The sequence below is a fragment of the Ambystoma mexicanum genome, chromosome 4q (genome assembly GCF_040938575.1).
Source record: "Ambystoma mexicanum isolate Mex_15411 chromosome 4q, UKY_AmexF1_1, whole genome shotgun sequence".
NCBI lineage: Eukaryota > Metazoa > Chordata > Amphibia > Caudata > Ambystomatidae > Ambystoma > Ambystoma mexicanum.
The window spans coordinates 645,197,927-645,214,006 of NC_090928.1; the positions used below are offsets into that span (position 1 = coordinate 645,197,927).

General features: G+C 44.7%; 1 protein-coding gene across 5 annotated transcripts in view; it reads right to left on the minus strand.

The window, feature by feature from the left end:
- The window catches only part of EHBP1 (EH domain binding protein 1), a 2,510,899-nt gene that overhangs the window by 2,356,260 nt on the left and 138,559 nt on the right, over positions 1–16,080 (minus strand). For all 5 annotated transcript variants that reach the window (XM_069608212.1, XM_069608214.1, XM_069608215.1 and 2 more), the window contains exons 2-3: positions 13,855–13,912; positions 13,204–13,299 (exon numbers count right to left, since the gene is read on the minus strand). In XM_069608212.1, the coding sequence (XP_069464313.1) occupies positions 13,204–13,299; positions 13,855–13,912 (154 nt within the window). The remainder of the gene's footprint in view (positions 1–13,203; positions 13,300–13,854; positions 13,913–16,080) is intronic.

Sequence of the window (16,080 nt, forward strand, 5' to 3'; positions counted from 1 at the left end):
TTCAGCCTGTGGAGAAGTTGTCAACAGGATTGTAGTCAGGACTGTTGACTGAGTACTAGGAGGCAGAGAGCACTGGGCATGGTGACCGTCATGGAGGTGGCGAACTCTTCATTGCCGAAGGAAGACTTATTTTTCTCGACTTTGCCGATGGGGTCGTCAACGGGGCATTAGACAACGAGGCTTTCATCACTGCAGTGGTCATCGATGGGGTGGTTGTCTATGGGCGACGGTCCTGGTAGTCGAAGTTGTCAACGGGGCTCGTGTCGACGATGCAGGAGCCAGTGGCAGGTTCTTAGACGGTCCGCCCTTGGATGATTTGGGCTTGGACGGCGTGAGCCATTTCCTCATGGACAGTGGTAACCCACCAGCTAGTAGGCTAACCGCCGATGAGTCGGCGACAGATCAACCTTTTCCAGAACTTGGTCCCACAGCTACATAGACCATTGACTAGGATGCCGATGGAGCGTGGGATTTCTCCTTCTTTTGGATCTTCACAGAGGAAGCATCCTCAAAGGACTTCGAGCTCTTCTTACCAGAGGGAGTACGCTCAGACGACCTGCCGGCCCTGGACGAGGCATGAGGCCTTCCCTTCCGCAATCCATGCCACTAACTCCGGTGGAGATCCTTCTTGGTCTACGCCGAGAAGGATTGGCAGATGGAGCATCCAATCACGCTGTGGTCAGGATGAAGACAAAGGCACTTGTGGCACCAGTCCTCAATGAAGATGTTCGTCAGGTCGCAGCTTTCACAGGCCCTGAAGAGGCTTTTCTTCGTGGCATCAGCCATGGTGGAGGTGTCGAGATGTAGGCTCAGAAGCCTGGGCCTGTTGTCGCCACTGGTTGAAGATCCGAGGAGGATTGAAGATCTTTGCAAATAGGTCCCCACTGCTGGTATGTGCTGCATGACTGTTGGTGAAGAAGAGGTGGAAGATTTCTTCAGAAAAATCGCACCAAAAAAACAACAATTTGATGAGCGAAGCACGAGGACTCCAGACACTAGAAACGCATGGTAAAATCTGAAGATGGCCACCAGGAGTGGAGCTTAGGAGGACGAGTGACATTGGCTGGGGGCATTATAACACAAAGGACACCGATAGGCTATAGAGGAGATGAGCAGTTTAAGTTTAAAGCTAAACTGCTTTCTTTTAACCGAGGATTCCCAGCCCAAAGACAGGGGATATTCATGAGCGTGTGGATCCATGCAATGCTAACATAGATGGAAAAATAAGTAAAGTATTCATGTCACCTAAGCATTCATATAAACGTGCCTGCTAAGCATACATAAATCCTGAGAGCCTGCAGACCATGCAAATGGCAGTGGTGTGTGGTTCACATCCTAATAACATAATATTCCCAAGTAGGCGAGAAGACAAGCATGACCCCATTCTTCATTTTGCAAAGCTCCAAAATTATTTGATCCTAGCATTTAGGCTTTGTCCTTCCAGTAAAATAACTGGCGTAGCAAAAGTGACAGCACATCTAATCTCACTGCAAGCAGCGTCAGAGTCTTTATACTGTGCAAAATCACCACTGTGGTGGCTCAGAGCTCCTATACGACCTCGGACTCAGTTGACTTCACAGAAAAGGACATGTCCCATTTCACCTTGATGACAGGAAGTGACATCACAGATATATCGGAAATCCTGATAGAAGCTCATGCATGAGTAAATACCAAATAATTACTTTAAACTAAAACATGTAAATGTTTGTTACCAAACATGATTTAACTGAAGTGCTTCCTTGTGCAACGCAGTCCCCTGCCTAACTTGGAGACAGAGCGTGGAGTTGTCCAAAGGGTCGGTTGTCACACTGAGTTAATGGATGCTGGATGCAGAGGACGTGCACAGGGGATACCTAGACCACCCCTACTGGGTTCTTGCACCATGGTCGGGGGGAAGTCAGAGCACCAGTCACACCCCTGTCACTCCTATAGGAACCCATGACCACCAAAAGGGCAATCAGCAAGGCACTCATAAAACCACTGCCCCTACAGACAACCCTAAACACCAAGGGGGCAATCACAGCCCTTACAGACAAAGGTGAGCTATATACCCTCAAAGATACCCCATTCCCGAATGTTCAACATCTTAGATTGTCATTCCAGCCACCGTGCCAGACCCAAACGACTAGTGTAGGGAATAAAGTCTCACACTTTCAGCAAACAAAGTTGCAACATAACCGAGGAAATACAGTTGCCCTCGCAGACCCCTTAGATTCAAAAGTTGTGCACAGGCACACGCAAAATGATTGGCATTACAAGCAACAAAATGAAAACGAACACTGCCAATTCTCCCGTTCTGGTAAGTGCAAATTAAAAAAAAACACCAACCAGCTAGGGGTGAAGGGAGGACGCAAGAAGCGGCTAAAGAAAAAACAACTAAATGCAGCGATTAAATCTTAGCAGGGTAAGACCAGGATGACTCACAAAAATAATTATTAATAAATCTGTCAAGAGCAGGATGGCGATCACAGATTGCGAGCAAGGCCTTGAGCCACGGCGACTCATGCCACGGGAGATAAACATGGGCTATTTGATTTAATTAAAATAAGGCAATACACTTGTCTCCCTCTCTCTCTCGCTCTCTCTCGCTCCCTCTCATCCATGCAAACATGTCAGTATGCAGCCAGTTCATGGACAGTGTGACCGTCTGTTAAACTGATGAGCTCATATATTTTTTCATTGCAGAAGTAGTTCAGGGCCTACCAACTATCAAATCCAATGAGTAACACACTGTTTTAGGGGAAGGCCTATGGGTGGGATCTTAGATAACAAATTGCCCAATCCCTAGTTGTGCACATATAGGTTCCATATGTAGTTTAGAAGAGGGAGCCAATGATTAAGAGCGATAAGTTTTCATAACCGTGACATCACAAGGACTCATTCATGTTATATAAACTCCTTTTCTGTTCAAACATTGGAGAAATGTTGGAGTGAGAGCTTGGCTTTTATCTTGTCCCCTCCCCCCACCCAAGTCTATTGCAATTAACTGGTTAACTTGCATTTGGCATACCAAAACCACTCTGTGTTGTCTCCGTTTTATTTTTTTACATATACCAGTTAAAGGAAAATGTGGCCTTTTGTGACCCTCTTATCAAGGTGGGAAGAATATAGACCCATAGCCCTCTGTGAAGGACGACATAAGAAAGTTGGAGGGGGGAGATAGACCGGCACAACAAGAAAAGTTGGGACGAGGACAGGTCACCCCCTAGAGAGACAAAGTACAGGGCGGTTCCAGTGAACCAGCTTCATCAAGAGAAATCTTCAGGAAGCTTATGACCGAGAACATCAGGAGAGGAGGAACCCGGGAAACAGCACCCTGGAGTAGGGAGGTAGTCAGGTGAGAGCTGAGCCCCTGGGTGTATTCCCAGACCCTGGAAGCAGCACCATCCAGAAGAAAATCCAACAGAACCATGAACTGATGGAGCCTAGAATTGTCCAATATTCTAGTTAATGTCCAATATTCATAGTAGACCGACCAATTGGAAGGCGATTATCTCACTCGTCCAGTTGCTGCCAATGCCAAGTGCAGCCTTAAAACCCCCAAGCAATGCAATTTCCTCTAATACCTGTAAATGTCATATGCTTGGTATAGGTCACCAAATGTTGTGTGGAGTCTAATAAGTCCAGTTGCTGTCATCATACGTCAAGTTATACCTCAAAATCCCCAGAAATGCCTCATATACATGGTATAGCCACCATAGGTGATGTGCAGCCTCTCACGTCCAGTTGCCACCATCGAATAACTAAGATATTACATTTAATGCATCATATGCATGGTATGTATAGGCAACATAAGACAATCTGTAGCACTACACCTACAGGAGATTCGATCAGATGTAACATAACATATCCAAAAGGAAGCCTCAAATACCACAGAAGGAAGAAGTGACCTACCGGCAACTACAATTCACTAGCATTGGTATCTTTCATATCATGGGCTACCATTTTCAATACAAGGTCCTTCGTTTTGGCCTTAACTTGGCCAACAGGGTCTTAACCAGACTCATGAATACGGCGGCGGCCCTCCTCAGCGCACAGGGCCTCCACATCTACCCATACCTCAATGACTGGCTCGTCAGGGCTACATCTCCGGAAGCGGTTCACCACTCTTCCCATGCCCTTATGAACACACTGCATGATCTGGGCTTCTCGCTCAATCTCAAGAAGTCGCAGCTGCAGCCCATGCAGACTCTGACATTCTTGGGCCTCATCTGGGACACGTGCTACGAGAAGATATTTCCGTCGGAGGGCAAGATCTTGGCCATCAAGAGGGCCACCAACCACTTTCTAAGCAGAGAGGTGACTCCGGCATGGTGGTACCAACATCTCTTGAGTCTATTGACGGCAGTCCTATTAGCCGTTCCACACACGAGATTGAAGATGAGGAGGATTCAGCTGCACTTTGCGGCCTCATGGAACCAAGAGCGCGGTTCTCAATCCGAGATGATCAGCGTTCCCCCATCTCTCCATCGGGACCTAACATGGTAGTCCAAGGACTGCAACCTATGGATTGGCAATCCCTTCGGCTGCCCACTCCGCAGGTCACCATCGCCACGGACTCCTCACTTGAGGGATGGGGAGCCACCCTGGACGATGGCTCGGTCCATGGCACCTGGACTCGACAAGAGCAGGAATACCATATCAATTGGTTGGAGCTGAACACCATGTGGCTAGCGCTCAGAGCATTCCTTCCACTTCTCAGGGGCAAGGTTGTCCTCATCCATACAGACAATTCGACCAGCATGTACTATAACAAGCAGGGAGGCACCAGATCCCCTCCACTGTGCAGACTGGCAATCAGCATGTGGGAGTGCCCCTGGAAAACGACATCTACCTCACGGCAGTCCACCTTCTGGGGAATCCAACCTGGAGGTGAACAGGCTCAGCAGATTGGGAGCAGACAATTACAAGTGGCAGCTAAACGACCTCGTTACTCAGGAGATCTTCATCAAATGGGGTCTCTCCCAGGTGGATCTCTTTGCCACCTGGCACAACAAGAAGTGCCCTCAGTTTGCCTCCTGGCAGGGACAAGGCCCCGGCTCCCTGTGCGACGCATTTCGGAATCAGTGGAATGACATGACAGCTTACGCCTTCCCACCCACTCCGCTGATTCATACAGTGATTTGCACAATCAAGGAGTCTCGCCAGCTCAAAATCATTCTAATAGCTCCATGGTGGCCAGCCAGCCCATGGTCTTCGGAGCTGCTCAGCCTCTCGGAGATGCCTCCTATTCACCTTCCTTCGGGCCCAGCACATCTTCTGGTGCAGCAGGGGGGCAAGGTCCCACCAAGCGCCACAAAAACTAGCCCTCACAGCGTGGTTCCTGAGCAGGTAACGCTGCGGCACCTCAGCCTATCACAGGCTAATCTGAAAATCATACAGTGCACAAGGAGCAAGGCTACCAGGGCCCATTATAAAAGCAAATTGACCAGATTATGTCACTGGGCAGACTCCAAGGGACTCGATCCCCTGGCATGTACGTTGGACTGCGTGCTCTCCTTCTCCGCGCACCTCGCCCACTCTGGCATGCAGGATGACACCTGCCGTACAGATCTTGCAGCCATCGGAGCTTACAGGAACTCGGAGGAGGGGGGCCTTCCCCATATCCAATCCTATCATCAAGAAACATCCAACAGGGTTCGCAAGGCTCGACCCACCCATCAAGAGGCTGCACCCCGTGTGGGACCTCAACATAGTCTTGGGCCCCTGGCGCACAAACCGTTCAAGCCAATGTCGTCTGCGGACATCAGGCTGGTCACCATCAAGACATCCTTACTTCTGCAAGCATTACTGTTTGGATGCCGGCTCTAGATCTGACGTGGCTTTCGGACAGGCGGTTCTCAGGAACCTATTTGCTTAAAGAGGGTCTCCTCTCTACCCTGGGGATATATTCAGTTGTAATAGCCCAAGCAGTATGGAGGAAAAGGGAAGGGCCTTAAGAGTAATTATAAGTTACTCACAGTAGTGACTAACATACTCTTAGTCCATAGTCCCCTTTCCTCCATGCGTCCCACCATCCTCCCCCTAATACTGGTGTCATTAGGCAATGTAAAATCTATTGCAGATGCGTCAATGGGGAATGAGGTGTGGCGCCGGAGGGCGGAGTAAGGACAACGCATGCTCCCTGGGCCGCACCCCTGCGCTCCTCTAAATTTAAAGGGGAAGAAGGCTTTTTCAGGTGAAAAGGGTTCCGTCTCTCGTCCCTTGGAAGGGACGCCCATGCAGTATGGAGGAAAGGGGACGGGACGTAAAAGTAATGGCAGTTACATTTCTCATAGAAATGCTCCGTAATGTACAGCCTCCTGCACAGTTGTTGCGCTGGCTTAGCTGTCACTGTCCAAACAAGCATAGCTGATTTGCCAGACATTAGGAGTAAACGCTTTGGGCTGTAAAATGAACCTTTACAGATTACTAATCAAGAATAAAAGGTACAGTGTTAGTGTTATTGTATATGTGGTGCGGCGAATTAGAGAAATTCCCCATAATTTTGTGTGAGAGGGTCGAGTCACAGGGCACTTGGTTCGTCCGGCCACTACCCGGTGTGCCTCTCAGAGTGTAGATGCAGTGGGATCCCTGAGCTAATCTCCCCCTCAGACTGTATCCCTCTGAAGCAAAAATAATGAACTTTATCTGGAAGGAGGATTTGCAACTCTAGGTTCCAGCATGCCCTATCAGAGTCAATCTAATTATGGAGCATGTGGCATTTGTAAATGTGTCATGATTAATAATACACGCACAATGAAGACACAATGGGGGTTTTCAAACACATGCTATCTTATAGTACAGTAAGTGGCTTGAAACTTAAAGAAAAAATAAATCGCAGAGGTTTGTTGAAAGAAGCCAAATTGTGAGAAACTCATTCAAACAGCTTACCTTCAGAGCGATAGTAGGAGTGATCATGGTCACTGGAAACAGCAGGCTGCACTGGCTGCAAACCACAGAACACTGTGCAACTTTGTGAAGGCACGCCCAACTCCTATTTGTGAATCTAGTATGGTGCTACGGGCTCGGACCTGGTTTTAAGGCTTAGGACTGACCCTTATGTACTTCAAACAGCAATCAAACCCCAACCAATAACAAAGGAGAGCTAACAACTAGCCACACTATGAGAGAATAGGCCAGGGGAAGGACCAACCCTGGTCCAACTTAGACAATCACTCAATGGCTCAGTTCAATAAAGGATGGGGGAAAATGGCAGTCATTGGAGAAGACTGGAAGGAAGCAGGCAGGCAGACAGGCTTGCATCTGCTCCCTGGATACCTGGGGAACATACGACCACAAAGAACTGAAGCTGTGTTAAAGAGAGGACATATCCATTGAGGTTGATACCAACTTGAGAACCACCATCCCTGAAAGAAAGGTGAGACTATTGCCTGTCTGAAAGGACCATAGGTGAGGGGGAAGAAATACCCACTGCTTTTATCAATAGTGTCATGTTGAGGGAAACCAACATCGTTGATAGGCCTAGGGGATTGTTTTGCTACTACAAAAAATAAATGGTTAGTAATAAATCACTGTTAAAGTGCCTTTTCTACAACTTTTCATCGCAGCCAAAATCTGCACTGGGAACTGGAGACCAGGCGAACACAGAGATTTGTGCTTAACAGTCAATTAGGAAGCGACACGTCTAGCCTTCCCCCGAAGCTCTATCTGATCTCCTGATCTGATGCTCCCTAATTGAAACCTCCCACAAATGCAGGATAGTAGTTGTCCAGAAAGTTCACCTGTTGCAAGAATCCACTGCCATTCGGCTGAAATGTTACATCGAAAACGCCAAGAGACAACAGTTTGCTTTCGGCTCCTGCAACGTTATCAGGTGCATTATTCAAACAATCCCTTAAACACTGCAGACTGGAACAATATATGGTTCTAGTGATTCAAATAATGCAGACAGTATTCAGGGCTCACATTAAAATGCAGCCTTCAGCGAGGCTTGAGGAAAATGTCCACCGCTACACCCGGAATGCATTTAGAATAGACTCCATGTTATCCAATCAAAAATATTACATTTTAAAAGCATTACAGAGATTCTTGAGAGAAACAAAATTGTGCAGTGACCTGTGGGCAACCAGAGAGATACCAAAGTTGTGGCATGACCGGCGCGAAACCAAGGTTATGGAGAGACCTAGCAGACATTTGAGAAAAACATGGGGAGACATGAGACCGAAGATGTGTTACATAAACAAAAGAATGTGGGATGGCCTGATAAAACTGAATTAACAGGAAATACTGTACACGGCAGAACATGGAGTTACTCCAGGAGGGGCGGCCCAGGAAGCTATTTGATGTACGTTTTGTTAGCAGAATAAGGATGGACATTAAAGTATAGGTTTATGGACATTTTGTTTGCCAAACCTGGAGAACTCGTCTTGTAGATTAGAGTTAGTCAGGATGGTAAAATGACTATTTACCATAAAACCTTAATCAGAGGTATAAATGTATGTACAGTGAGCAACCACATGTGGGGAGGCAGGAGGTTTCCTATGTGGCCACAAACATTAAGAAGAAATGCCTAACCAATGTGTTTAAAATGTATATATTAAAATGTATAGCCCTGAGGAGAGTCTACAGGAAACAGATGGGCAACTAACAGAGTCTATCCACATCCCCACTTACTTTAGACTCTCTAAGATGACACTAGCGAGGTTGTCTATGATGCACAGACTGTAGACAAGTCAATAGCCTGAAAGAAAAAAAAACATTGGCACACAGAGCATTTGACATTTCCATGGTTGTTCTCATGAAACTAACCAAAAAGGAAGCACTGAAGCATGTGACTGTCATTCTGAGAAGAAAAAGAACAGGTACAATGGGGAGGCATTATTCATATGTGTATACCACCACCTGTTCCAAAGCATGCAGAAACACAAACTTGAAGTTCACTTCAATTCAAGTTGATTGATGGTTCAATAACAAAAAGGTATTTTCTGTGAAAACAGATGACAGCAGCTATAAAATTTCACCAATCCTGTGTAATGGGGGACTAGGCAACAGATATGATTTATTTGTATTTAACAGAGACTAGGTGATAGCAATCTCGCATTCATTGCTACCTCCCAAAATATTCTGAGATGTTAACATTATCAACAAATGCAAATAGTTCACCAAAACAAATGCTTAAATTTAAACCACAACATTTTCATAATTGCACTGAATAATATATATTTGTGAAATTGCGTTTGTATGTTCGGGGTTGGCTCCAGCCCCATAACAGTTGGTGGGTTGGAATGTTGGCCCAAGGTCGGCATACCAGTCTGGGGTGCACTGGCGATTGTGAAATGTGAGCAACCCCAACCATTTGCACTTGCACCGAGGTGCAGCGGGGTCTGGCCCGGTGCTATCAATACAGGCAATTTCGGGAGATTGCAGATTTTTCAAAAATAGGAAGCTATGACACAATAAAACATACAAAAGGCTCTAGCAGACCCCCACGTACAGGTCAGCTACATACCTGTGCAACGCCGGGTGGTATCGCTAGTATGGACATAATCCGAGGTGCGCTCTATTGACATAAGCCATGTGACTAGATCTTCTACCCTGAGTAGGAGGACCCGCAGACAGGTCACCCTGGTCGCAACACGTACCCAGTGGATGTGGAGCCAGGGACCGGGCAGTAGGAGGACCCCTGCCGGGGTCCCAATACCTGGCAAGGGACAGTCACTTTGCCTCACCACAGGGCAGTCCCATGGTAAACCCAGCCCAGGTAAGGTAAGAGAATAAAGCTCTCCATAGCCTGACAAATAAACAAAACTGAAATTGAAGCCTCGCTCTCTTTAAGGAAAAATCTCTTCTTGTCCCAAATAAAGGCTGCATAGCTATGGCTACAGTTACCAGCTCACTGAGCTCTGCAGAAGAATCACATTTAGTGATTTGTGGGACCCGATTTGCACAATCTTTCAAGCCTGCGACTTCTTGAACATTAGGAACTGATGCGAAAAACAAAGTTACATTACCACTGTTCCAGTTTTGAACTAGACCAGCATCACAACTAAATCAGAGGAGTTTGAAAGCTGGCCCAGAGTGTTTCCAGCTCTGAATTCACACACAGCACCCAACACAGTACAGGCAGCTGCAGCAGGTCAGAGAAGCATGTGTAAAATACAAGATGGCAGACAGGCCAGATATAGGGTTGGTGCCAACCTCTGAGCTCAGACCAGTCCCTGGTTGTATTCAAAGAACCCAGCCAACCCCAGGCTTCATGGAATTACCCCTTGCATCTGCAGACCTTCAGTAAAGACTTGCACAAGGGGAGAATAGACAATCCTATGCATACAGCCAGCCCCAGCTGCTCAATGTGGATTGTTGGAGAAGGTTGTTGCTGGAGGTGTTCGGAGAGCATTACAAGGACTATAGAGAAGTGGAAGCTGCATGTGGAGTGAGGGGGACAGAGATTCAAGAGGAGGTGGTAGAAGGGTGCAGGAGGACATACAGGAAGAGGTCACAGAAGACTGCAGGAGGTGGTAGTATCTTGAGGTGGAAAAGATTTGAGGGGGCGGTATCATCAGGCAAAGGGGGTTGATGGGCTGGAGCAGGTTGTCTTAGTGTGAAGGTGCTGTAAGAGACAATGAGAGGTGGAAACATTCAAGAAGAGGTGGTGAAGAATTAAGGGAGGGTGTTGTACTGGTAGGGAGTGGTGAGAGGCGAGAGGAACAGTTATCAGGAGAGAGTGATGAATCCAAAAGTAAAATCCTCCCCAGCTGGAGGAGGTGAATACTTTAGTAAGAGCAGGAAGGTTATTGCCCATTTCGGCATAAAGATGGAGTAGATAGTGGGAGGAGGAATGAGATGGGGACAGGAATGTTACTGTCAGTTTGGAGGGATAGAAGGGTAAGAGGTTTTATGTGCCTGACCTGGAAGTTGGAGGGTGGCTTGGGGCCTAGTGAGTGGTGGTGGGGACTACGGACTGCAATTCCAACCATAAGTATACCTCAAGTTGCTGGAAGCTGTGAAAAGACTGGTTAAAAAAGAGCTTCCAGAAACAGACTCTGGTCTGGACCGAAGGCTAGTTTGATTTAGACAGCCATGGGTATGGGACCCAAGGCAAGCCTGCGTCTAGCTGAGGGTGAGAAACATTGTGATCGCTAATACTTTTCCGTATCCTGATTGTTAGTTTCTGAGTACAGTCATTTGTGCATCGCACAAAGACCTGAGACACCTCCTTTATCACAAAAATGCTTCTTGCGGAAGACCTCTACGTTTCCAGAAAATATTTTCATATTCATATATTTATGTTTTCAACAACACTGTCACAAACACCACCATGCCTTTTCTTGATTGTATATTCACCAGTTCAGAGGTGATGCCCAGACACATACCAGATGCAGCCCAGTCTCCTGCAGTTACCTAGCAGCTCTGTCATGAGACTTCCCTGCGGACATCAGCAGGACATAGTCATGCCTTTCCGACCCCCACTCCCAGTACAGCCACTAAAAATCTGCCAAGGGGCTCAGAGGGACAAGGGATGTCACCTTCTGAAAGTAAAGTCCTCTAAACTATAGCCCTCTATACTTTCGATTTCACTCTGCTTTTGCAATTCCTATGCCAGGGGTCGCAAAGGCAGTGCCATAGATTGCAGGGGGAGTTACCATTTGTGGCAAATTGTACCCCATGCGACCCAAAACTACATTCCCTGCCAGTACGTTGTGAATAACATGCCTGTAGCTCTGGTAATAAGTAAATCACTGTCACAAATGTAGTCTTGAGCATTTAAAGGCTTAATTCAAAACACCAAGAATAATAGTGTATTTCACTTTTGTCGATTGGCGTTTCCCATAAGCTAAAAGCCACAGGTATACGATTAAAGGCCCACAGGATATTACATAGGCAACATACTGATAATTGCACAACAACATTAATTTGGTGATGATTAAACATACTCCTTCATCACTCTGAACGTGTATTGACCGAAAACATATTTAAAACCAACAAAGTGCCAGACATCTTAAACTAATCTCAGAAGCAATAGTTGGTGGTCCATGGTGTCAAGCGCCGAAGAAAGGTTCAACAATATTAACAAGGCACACTGGCCAATAACCTTATCTCCAAATGGTTGCAGACTTCTACAAACAATTTGCATGCCAAAAAAATGGAATCCAGATTGCAATTGGCTACTAGCCTCCAGAAACCACACAAGTCCCAAAACAAGCTTATTTTCCCTTATTTACTATTCATAAACATGCTGGGACTCCACTTTGAAGGAGATAAATGCACATTACAATGCAGCAGGCAAGGCACCAAGGCGGCGCAGATAGACTTGGGCCATGAGGAGACAAACCTAATAGTGATTCACACGTCTGCTGGTGTTCTTTGAATGTTCTCATTAAAATCTATCCTGCAAGCTTCCAATAGCTCAACCCAATCATGCTGTCTTATGTATGCAGAATGGCAGCACAAACCAGTTAGTCCTCAGCAAGGCCAGACCAATTCCTCATAACGGCCAAGTCTTAATGCACTTTGTGGTGTGAGCGAGATCGGACCAATACACTCCTTAATACCCCTCTAATAGGTGCTTCACAAACAATTGTACTAACTTGCGTTTTCTTAAATAATAGTTCTAAATAATAGTCCATTAACCTGCTGGTGCAAACGAGTGTCCCACAAGAACACCACATGTGACACTGGACAATGAGAATGATTTAAATCATAAAAACATTTTTGGAACCAATAAATATAATTAGTTGTGAAATGAATCAGGTTAATTCTCAAACTGCCTTAATTTTATCATTCTTTATACTAGCGTGCACTAGAGCACACACAAATGTTCCTATTCTTGGGTGCTGGCTCTATTTTGGGTACAAAAAAACAACATTTGAAAAGGGTGAGTTGCATGGATTAGAACTGGCCTGTTTGCTTAACTCATGTAAAGATCTTAATTTCTTAACGCTCAATAGATTATTGTTATCTGTGATCTAAACTCACTGACTCTTTCTTCTGGTTTCCTACAATCATTTAATAAAATGATTGAATCACCGCTCTTACTGAACAAAGTAATATTTTCGGATTTCTAGTGGCTTTTCTAGAGCTAAGAACTGGCAAAAATGCAAATCAGTTTCCAACCTTGCAGAGTTCTTACATAGTTCGGTGCACAAAGGAAGGAATTCAGTTTTCAGTGACGCCAAGCCAGAACGACATGGCAGTGCAGCACAATCCTAAATAAGTGAGCAGTACACGATTCTGTAATTACAAACATGTTTGCACACTCACCTTAAAAAGTGTCACTGTGATTTCAACGTTCTCAGGAACAGGCCACACAACAACTCCACGGTAGGGATTTTTTATACCAGGTTGCCAACTATGAGCCTGTAGATAATGAAATAACATTTGTGGTTTGGTAGAAAATGAGAACGCGCCAAAAGATTAACTAGAAAAGACATTCAAAAGAGAGGAAAACAAGCAGCCACAAGATATAAGCTAAAAATGATGATGTCTGGCTCATGAGCATTTTTTTAATATTATAACTTAAACTCATAAATTTAATTTGGTTTTGCAGAATATCATACTACTGTTTATCAAATGAAAAAGAAAGATGCTGAGATCTGTGACATATTCATGTATTAAAAGACTATAAACTTATTCATTTAACATTAGTTTCATGTCCACCTTCTTTTGAGTCCTGAAAACTCATGCTGGGTTCAGAACGCTAACAGTTTCCATTATTGTCCTACATGGATGGACGCACAATAACAGATCGTCAAGGTCAGGAAATGAAACACAGAACAACAAATCGTAAGAAACAATGATCCATTAACAAATAACTGCAAAAGTGAAAAATTGTTGCATTTACTGGTTTACTGGTCCGCTGAACGACTCCAGTATTCTACAGAGTTTTGCAACAAACTATGTTATAGATCTAACCTTTGAAGATTTCCTTCGGCTTCTTCTTGTCCACACCACCACCAGCTTATCTGGCTGCCTGAAAGAGAACAGAGGACAATGTTTAATTTAAAAAAAATGCACTATAATCTGAAAAGGAGGACTTGCCAATGCAGGCAGGGTGTGCTGTGCTTTACAGAGACAAGCCAGAAAACATGAAAAATGTACTATCAGTAGAAAGTCGTCAATGATTGTATAAAAGTGGGAGTACAAACTGAGGGGATTTTCTCAGGATAGAAGGTAGCCTTTAAGAACAAGAGGATAAAAGCAGAAAGGGCAGGAGGAAGATGGACAAAAAGCTGGCGAGCATTCCAAGATACAGGGGAATTCCAGGAAATAGAATTGAACAGAAAGATGCAGGGAGGTGAGAGCAGTAGGATTTGAATGGCAATACGGAGAGAGTAGTAAGAGAACTACATTTTGATGAGGGTGCAAGTGAAGTGTGTGGAGGGGCCTTGGACACATTGCTACTTGACGCTTGAAGAGAAGACAGATGAAACTGTAGATGGATCGGAATGTGTAAAGAAAATATTCAGGGTGTCTCAGCAAGGGGCGCAGTAGTCAAGAACGCCAAAAGCAATTGTTACAATGAAAGTGTGTGGATTGCCTGAAAGTTGGTCAGAGGGGAATTTTAAGAATTCTGTGCAGCTGGGACTTGCAGGTAAGGGGGACGGTAGAGCGGTGTAAGAAAGGGAAGAATCAAGTGAACTACTAGGTTATTTGCGTAAAAAGTAAGGGGGCAATAAGGAGGCAAGTAAATGGATATATGGCAGTTAAATATGGCTGACCACAGATATTTATTAGCTGAGCCACTTAATCTCAGTTACAAAGAATATGTATCGACACCCGACATCTGTGTATGGTACTTCCACTCTACAAACATATTACACTGATAATCACAAAATCCTAATGCAATTTAAAACGTAAAAGCATTATCTCATGGTTTTGTATGGCTGGCCATTTCTCATTCAGAAAATAAGTGAAATCCTGTTGCTGTATATAGCAGGAGAGGATCAGAAGTATTTCGTGTGTTGTGCCAGTGTCTACAGTGTGACTTTACTGTAGAACTTTATCAATACTCTTAACTTAACATGCATTGACACATTCTTACAGAAAATAACCAGCAACAGAAAGACAAACCAGCAATGTATGTGGTGTGTACAAAAACGTCTACTATCCTGCAATGCCAAAGTACGCCCTACAATTGTAAATCCACACGAACATTGCTCATCATTTATGAAAGAGCGTCTTTCAACACAGAACAAACACATTAACAAATTAACAAGCAGAAACAAGTCCAGCATGTTCATATACACCCTACCTGGTCATTTTCAAACGTGTGAAATGCCTAGCAATTCATTAGAAAAGCCTGGGTGGGAGCCTGGCTAAAGGGAGGCATCTGAAAAAACAAGAAAGCCACAGAGTACACACCTACCGAATCACACTAAAATACATTCGTCACACATACATATACCTGTGATATTCTTGTCAATTTTATTTAAAATCTCATCTTTTTTAATGCAACTTTTATTTTTCAGGATCTCAAAGCACAATTCAGTAGGTAACAGCCAGCAATCCCCGGGTCACAGAAGTGACTAGTTTACACTTTAATAACCCATAAGTGACCTCAGCTGCATTATATGCATATTTAAATACTTTCGGGACGCTCATTATCTAGTTGAACCATATGCTCAACATGTTACACCCACTGGACAGTTCTGACTCCCTGCAAATGTTCTTGTTGCTGCCAATCCATATAAAAACTCATGTTCTGCTATAAGTGTGGTCGAACAGACAATAGCTGGCCATGAACAACTGAAAGGCCAGATCTGTTCATCAAAAATTCAATAAAAACAGCTCTGAAATAATCTGTGCTGCAGGTTCCCAATTCAGCAAACTAAAAAATATTGAAACAGGAAAATAAATGTTCAGCCATAACATGTGTTCTTGTGTGTCCGAAGATATTTAAAGTAAAGTGATTATCGTGTTAATCACCTTTTGTGACTACCATTAACTATTGTGTAAAGAAAATTGTATAGCGCCGATTGCCTACCTTTGGCAAAGTATTGCATCCAAAATAAATCTATAAGCACATGATCACATACGATTGAATTGCTTGGTGCTGAACAATACAGGTCCTGCTGTAGTGAAGTACTGTGGGGCTGGGAAGTGGCAAGTTTCTCAGTTGTATCTAAATCTTAGATTGTC